Here is a 7856-nt window from a genome sequence, read left to right as displayed (position 1 = left end):
TTGAACACGGATGCGGAAGTTTCAGTGAGCCGAGATTGCGCCACTGCACTCCAGCCTGGGCGACGGATCGAGATTTTGTCTTGTATCAAAAAAAAAAAAAGTCTGGGGGACGTGTGCTAAAGTGGGTTTGCGTAGGTGGAAGGGGCAAGCGGGCCCTTTAAGGTGAGATGGGCCCCGCCCCCTAGGCCTCCCCTCTCCCCAGCCCCTCCCACCCCGGAAAGGCTCTTCTCAAGTCCTGCCCCGCCCTTGGCCCCGCCCCTTCCCCGCCCCCCGGCGGAGCGCAGTCACGTGATCCGGGCTGTCTGCGCGCAGCGGCGCTGTCATGGTGGGCCAGATGTACGGCTCCGCCAGCAGCCGCCTGTCCGGGGCCCTGACGCGGGCGCTGGCGCTGGCCCTGGTGCTGGCCCTGCTGGCCGGGCTGTTCCTGAGCGGCCTGTCGGGGGCGATCCCGGCGCCGGGGGGCCGCTGGGCACGCGATGGGTCGGTCCCCCGCGCCTCCGGCAGCCGCTCAGTGGTCCTGGACGCCGCCGCGGGCCAGCTGCTTCTGGTGGACGGCCGCCACCCTGACGCCGTGGCCTGGGCCAACCTCACCAACGCCATCCACGAGACTGGGTAAGGGTTGGCCCGTCCCCGCGAGGGGTCATCTGGGGAGGGGAGTCGTGGGGCCGGACCTCCCTTGTGCCCGGGACCGGCCTCATGCCGGGTGGGAGCGCCCGTTTTCCTGGGGGTCAGCTACTCACTCCCAAGGCTGCAGCACCACCCTGTGGACCAGCTCCCTGTTTGGGAGGGGGCTATTGCAGCATCCTTCTCCTCATAGGGCTAGTCCCTTGCCTTCAGCCAGTGATGACAGTACTTCTGTCCACAAGAGGCCAGTTCCCCACCACGAGGCCGCAGTGCCTGCATCTGGATCAGGTCCATGGCTGGTGGGTAATACAATAACTTCTATTCCCCTGGGACCAGCCCCCTCCCCCAGACTTTGCCTCCTCTCCCCATGGAGGCCAGTCCCCTGTCCCTAGGCTTGAGGGGTGATGAGAACTCAACAGAAGGCTAATTCTCACCTGCTTGGCTGTGGCTTGCTCATGGGTGCCAGCCCCCTGCCTCCCTTCCAGTGCCAGGACTGAGCATGGGTTCCAGGCCAGTCCAAAAGCAGAGGGTCCCTAAATTCACATAGACCCACTTAGTACCCTGCTGGGGCTCTGCTCCTTCCTTGCCTTCTGTGTCCTGGTCCAAGGGGAAGTCCTTGGCTGGATGCCATGTTTGGCAGCCATGCTCACCATCTTTATTGCTGGGACCCAGGCTGTCATTCTGATGTGTGAGTCTCACCTAACTCCTCCGCCTGTCTGGGCTCCCATTTCCCCATCTGTGGCCCAGATTTTGAGGATGTGCTCTAGTTGGGTGGTCATGTGGAGCAGGTTCTGTACAGGGCTAGTGTCCATTCATTTATTCATTATCCTGATGCTTGGCCTTAGGGACATAGCTGAGCAAGGTGGGGGTCCCTACTCAGCAGGAGAGACAGACAGCGACAGAAGGGAAACTGAGGGCTCAGCTTCAAAGTCTTGTCAGCAGGGCCCAGGCACGGGACCCAGGCTGTACTGGGGGATTTTAGGGAACCCGGGGTGCATTGGACATATCCTAGTTCCCAGATGACACTAGGGAACCCTAGCACTAGGATATGCCCAGGATGTGGTCTGCACTCAAACCACAGTGCCCCCTCCAGCAGAAAGGGCCTCCTCCCACTGCAGCTGCCATCCACTTTGCTGACATGCATTGACTTCTGCAGGTGCTGGGAGACACAGGATGCGGAGGACACCCCCATTCTGGTGGCACTTGGGGGGTATCAAATAGATGTGAGATTTGGGGGAGATATTTGCTACAGACACAGGAGCCAGGTGGGGCCAATCTGGGAAGGCTCCCAGGGAGAGGAGGCCACAGAATGAGCTGGCATCTTTGGAGGGAACTGAAGATTTGTGGCTGGCCGCGGAGGCTGCTGGGACTCTGAGATCTGGTGACCCATTCTTTGCTGAATCACTCATGTTTTTGGCCCTGCATAGCAGAAACAAGAGGGCACGACAGAACTGTGCAGGGGAGGAGGCACAGGGACACCCAGCATGGGGAGGGGGCTTTGGCCTCTGGAGGCCCCTGCTGGGCTGTGTTGCTCTTGACTATGGTAAACACGGAAGTGGAGAGAAGGCCTCCTTGATTGTGCTGGATGGAAAGTTCTTCCAGGCTCAGCCCCTCTGCTGGGTGACCTTGGGCAAATCCCTTCACCTCTCTGAGCCTGTTCTCTTATCTCAAGGTAGGGCCGAAAGGGTCATGGAAATTCACTGGGGTCACGGAAAGCACTGCTGTTTGTTTATTTTTATTTTTTAGACAAAATTTAACTCTGTTGCCAAGGCTAGAGTGCAGTGGTATTATCCTGGCTCACTGCAATCTCTGCCTTCTGGGTTGAAGCGATTCTCATGCCTCAGCTTCCCAAGTAGCTGGGATCACAGGCGTGTGCTACCACGCCAGGCTAATTTTTGTATTATTAGTAAAGGTGAGATTTCACCATGTTGGCCAGGCTGGTCTCGAACTCCTGACCTCAGGTGATCCGCTCATCTCGGCCTTTCTGACTTGTTTTCGGAACTCTCTCTCGTCCTCTCCTCCTATGCTCACATGCCCCTTTCCCTCTGAGTTTGCCAGCACTTGAGGCTCTGATGGAGAGAAAACCATACAGGGACCCCCATTTCACAGGCAGGAAACTGAGGCCCTCAGAGACAGCCACTTGAAGACTCAGGGTCAGATGAAAGAAAGCCATTGGGGGTGTCCTGGCTCCTGATCAGCAGAATCTCTGATCTCTGGGGGACTCTGTCTTGTTTCAGAGAGTGAGGGTCAGGGATTTGATTGATGCCTCTGTTTGCTCAGAATTGGGATCCCTCCTTCTTTCTGGTGAAATCTCCAGATTTTGCCACTGGGGATCCTGGGATTGTCAGGATAAATTCTCCGTACTCCATAATCCTTTGTCTTTTTTTTTTTTTTTTAATTCTTTGTCTTTTTTATTAAAGATTTTTTTTTTTTTGAGACAGTGTCTCACTCTGCTGTTCAGGCTGGTGTGCAGTGGTGTGATCATAGCTCACTGCAGCCTCGAACTCCTGGACTCAAGAAATCCTCCCACTTCGGCCTCCCAAGTAGCTGGGACTATGGATACGCACCTCCATGCCTGGATAATTTTTTATTTTTTTTTTGTAGAAACGGGGTCTTGTCATGTTGCCCAGGCTGGTCTTGAACTCCTGGGCTGAGGTGATCCGCTCACCTTAGCACCCTCAACTGCTAGGATTACAGATTTGAGCCACTGGGCTTGGCCCCTTCTTTCAGTTGTGCTGTATCTGACTTTGGGCCAACACACCCACACAGCCTGGAAACATTTAGGATTTGGTGCTTGGAGATCAGAGATGTCACTGGGAGCAGAGCCTGCCTTAGTCTAGTTCTGGCCTTGGTCCTGGGGAAGCTGTATCCTCCAAACTTACTTTGTCTTCCTTCCCTGATCTGATCCCACTGACCAGCACCTTATCTATGAGGCTGCTTGAAGTAAATCACCATCCCACTGAGAGAGGAAGTGAATCAAAATAAGAGGGAATTACAAATTAGTAAACCAGGAAGCATCCCCAATCCACCGACCAACAAGCAAAAACAGCCCAGTAAAATGGATAAATAAGGTCCGGCTGTTTCTTTGAACAATGACAAGAGATGAATCTCTACCATCAAGAATGAGAAAGGAGGCCAAGCATGACGGCTCACGCCTGTAATCCCAGCATTTTGGGAGGCCAAGGCAGGAGGATGGCTTGAGGCCAGGATTTAGAGACTAGCTTGGGCACATGATGAAACCCCATCTATGCAAAAAATTAAAAAATTAGCCGGCTGTGGTGGCGCATGCCTGTGGTCCCAGCTACTTGTTTGAGCCTAGGAAGTCGAGGCTGCCATGAGCCATGATTGCACCACTGCACTCCAGCCTGGGCAACAGAGTTAGACCCTATCTCAAGGAAAAAAAAAAAGGCTGAGATAGGAGTGATAGCCACAGATATGTAGGCATCTCACATAATGGAGAGCAGCGACAGCCATATTGATCAGCGGAAGTGGGGTGCCGATACTTGTGAGGTATTTGTGGTCCTCTGCTCCTCTCATATCAGTGGTCTGACTTTCAAATGTCCCCTCTTTCAAGAGGCACCTTGATTAGACTCTTGAGTCATCTTAGAGACATTAGCTGCCCCTGGCATGAAATCAGCGTGGCCCATAGACTTGCCAGGAAAAAAAAAAAAGATTGAGGAAACAGACCTACTGCTGCCAACTTTTTATTTTTCTCAAGCAAGTGCATTAAAAGCAAAGCAGAGAAGTATTTGTCAACCCCTGTTAGTATTTATCTCATAAAAGATTTTAGCGCAAACAAGCAGAAAGGACATAATCTCTGAATAAAGAGTAGTCTTCTTTTCATTTATTTATTTTTTTGAGATGGAATCCGCTCTGTCACCCAGGCTGGAATGCAGTGGCATGATCTTGGCTCACTGCAACCTCCGCCTCCCCGGTTCAAGTGATCTTCCTGCCTCAGCCTCCCTAGTAGCTGGGATTACAGGTGTGTGCCACCATACCTGGCTAATTTTTTTTTTTTTTTTTTTGTATTTTTAGTAGAGATGGGGTTTCACCATGTTGGCCAGACTGGTCTTGAAATCCCAACTTCAGGTGACCTGCCCACCTTGGCCTCCCAAAGTCCTGGGATTACAGGCATGAGCTACTGTGCCTGGCCAAAGAGTAGTCTTTAATAAGCACATCTAGTTATAGATACACTCTAAAGTGCTTTTCTGGCCAGGCGCAGTGGCTTGTGCCTGTAATGCCAGCACTTTGGGAGGCCAAGGCAGGAGGATTGCTTGAGCCCAGGAGTTTGAGACCAGCCTGGGTAACATGGTGAGATCCTGTCTCTGCAAAAAATATTAAACAATTAGCTGGGCATGGTGGTGTATGCCTATAGTTCCAGCTACTCGGAGGCTGAGGCAGGAGGATTGCTTCAGCCCTGGTGAGGCTACAGTGAGCTGTGATCACACCACTGCACTCCAGCCTGGGTGACAGTGAGACTCTATCTCAAACAAACAAACAAACAAACAAACAAATTTCTAGCGATTTAGAAAGACAGGATGGGATATAAAAACCTCCCCATATAGTTTTTCCTAGATATAAACACTTTTAGCTCTTTCTTCTAGAATTTTCTATGCATAAAGAGGCCTAAACCTTCTTGCATACATATATATGTAAAGGCATACATGTGCGTGATGCATTTACATGTGGGCTTAGCCCGTGCCTACCATTTGGACTTCTCTACCTTTTTTTGAACTTTGTCTCTGACCTCTTTGCTCATCAGCACATGCAGACCACCGTGGCATGTGTGGTTAGCTTATTGTATCAGGCCCCTAATGATGGGCGTTTCTGGAGGGCCCAGCTTTTCTGACTTCGGAGAAAAGTGCTGCTGTGAAGAAGGGCGCTTACGCCCATCTCTGCAGGACCATATAAGCACCTGGCCAGGGAATGCGTTCCTAACCGTCGCCCGTCTCCAGGGCCTCAGTGCCAACGACTTGGCTGAGCCCACCCTTGCCGGAAGGGGCAGCTCTCACCAAGTGTGCCCTGGAGGAGGCCACTGACCGCTCGCTCAGTTACTACTGGGGCTTGAGGCTGCACAGCTTTTTGGTTTTACGGAGTTTGCCCAAGGTCTCCTTTGATCCACTGCCAGCTTTTATCATGAGGGGATCTGCATATTGGGCCCTGTTATGATCTTTCTCCCATCACCACACTCGTCAGGTCTCCTCAAACTCCCATCTCAGATTATTTTTTAATGAGACAGCGTCTTGCTCTGTTGCCCAACATGCCACTCTGTTGTACAGTGGCATGATGGCAGCTCACTGCAGCCTCGACCTCCTGGGCTCAAGCGATCCTCCCACCTTAGTCCCAGCCCCCTGTGACTATAGGCAAGCACCACCACAGCTGGCTACTTTATTTTGTATTTTTCTGTAGCAAGGGGGATCTCGCTTTGTTGCCCAGGCTGGTCTCTTACTACTGGCCTCAAGCAATCCCCCCACCTCTGCCTCCCAAAGTGCTGGGATTACAGGCATGAGCCACTATGCCATCCCCTCTCAGATTCTTGATGAGATAAATACTTAGTGAGTGCGTAATGTGCATTCTGTCCTGGCACATGCCACAGCAGTCCTCTGAAGGGGGATTCACTCTGCCCATTTTACAGATGAGGAAACTGAGGCCCCAAGAGTTAAAGCAGTTTGCCCAAAGCATACACAACCAATAAGGGATCTACCCAGGGATTCAAACCAAGTCGGAGGGACCCACAAGCCCAAACTCCTGGTCTTTTATTCTCCTTGAAATTTAAAATCATCATTCCTTTCCCTTGTGTTTTTCTGTCCTCATCTGTGATGAGTCATTAGCCTTAAGTTCATGGGTCGCATCTGCATTTGATAAGAACTATACCTCCTTGACCCCAACACTCCCCACAAACCTGAGTTTGAGGCTCAGAGCGTGCACTCAAGAATGTTAGTCTCAGCTCTGCTGCTCACCTGCTATGTGACCTTGGGCAAATCACTGCATCTCACTGTATTATGTGGGAGCCTCAGCTTCCACATCTGTAAAATGGGGAGAATAAAACCCATGTCATAGGGTTGTTGGAAGAATTTTTTTTTTGAGACAGAGTCTCACTCTGTGACCCTGGCTAGAGTATAGTGGCATGATTATGGTGAGCTAACCGTAATCTCCCGGGTTCAAGTGATTCATGTCTCAGCTGCCGGAGTAGCTGGGGCTACAGGCACACGCCACCACACCCAGCTAATTTTTGTATTTTCAGTAGAGATGGGGTTTCACCATGTTGGCCAGGCTGGCCTTGAACTCTTGACCTCAAGTGATCTGCCTGCCTCTGCTTCCCAAAGTGCTGGGATTACAGGCGTGAGCCACTGAGCCCAGCATGTTTTTGGAAGAATTTAGAGATACATAAACATCTGAGTACTCTGGGGCTATTGTAATTCCCCATATCAGGGCCCCACTAAAGATCCCACAGCTCCACCCTGTCATCTCCAGAGTACTTTGCTTTGGAACATTCAGAGCTCAGGCTTCCTCCTTTTACTTTCCCCGTTCTCTTCACCTGGCAAACTCTTTTTTTTTTTTTTTTTTTTAAGACGGAGTTTCGCTCTTGTTACCCAGGCTGGAGTGCAATGGCGCGATCTCGGCTCACCGCAACCTCCGCCTCCTGGGTTCAAGCAATTCTCCTGCCTCAGCCTCCCGAGTAGCTGGGACTACAGGCGCGCGCCACCATACCCAGCTAATTTTTTGTATTTTTAGTAGAGACGGGGTTTCACCTTGTTGAACAGGATGGTCTCGATCTCTTGACCTCGTGATCCACCCACCTCGGCCTCCCAAAGTGCTGGGATTATAGGCGTGAGCCACTGCGCCCGGCTTCACCTGGCAAACTCTTATGTAAACTTCAAAACCCAGAACAGCTGTCACCTATTCTGTGATGCTGTCACAGATTGTACGCAGATAATTGTAGCAGCAGCAGCATACCTCCTCGGGACACCTCCTTGACACTTTATTCCTTTCTCTGTCATAATGGTTACCCTCTTATGTCCTGATCTGTTTTCATGTCATTCCCCTCTGTTGCCACTAGCTTTTTGAAGGCCAGAGGTGGACATCATTCATCCTTAGACACCCTCAATGTCTGGCACCCAGTAGGCACTCAAAAAGACTTGCTTACTGAAGGTGTCAGGTGTGGGTATTTTCGAGTCTTTCCCTGTCCAAGGCTGAGCTATTCCTGTCCTGGAACGTTCGATGGCTTTTAG

General features: G+C 51.6%; 1 protein-coding gene across 1 annotated transcript in view; it reads left to right on the top strand.

The window, feature by feature from the left end:
- The first annotated feature begins 322 nt into the window (after positions 1-322).
- PLBD2 (phospholipase B domain containing 2) overlaps positions 323-7856 on the top strand; it is a 33402-nt gene continuing 25868 nt past the window's right edge. The window contains exon 1 of the mRNA XM_012469021.3: positions 323-612. Coding sequence (XP_012324444.3) covers positions 323-612 — 290 coding nt within the window. The remainder of the gene's footprint in view (positions 613-7856) is intronic.

This window comes from Aotus nancymaae, unplaced genomic scaffold (assembly GCF_030222135.1).
Source record: "Aotus nancymaae isolate 86718 unplaced genomic scaffold, 86718_ANA_hifiasm-v0.15.2.pri h1tg000021l, whole genome shotgun sequence".
Taxonomy (NCBI): domain Eukaryota; kingdom Metazoa; phylum Chordata; class Mammalia; order Primates; family Aotidae; genus Aotus; species Aotus nancymaae.
Note: the sequence above shows the minus strand (reverse complement) of the source record. Positions and strands in the feature narration are given on the sequence as shown.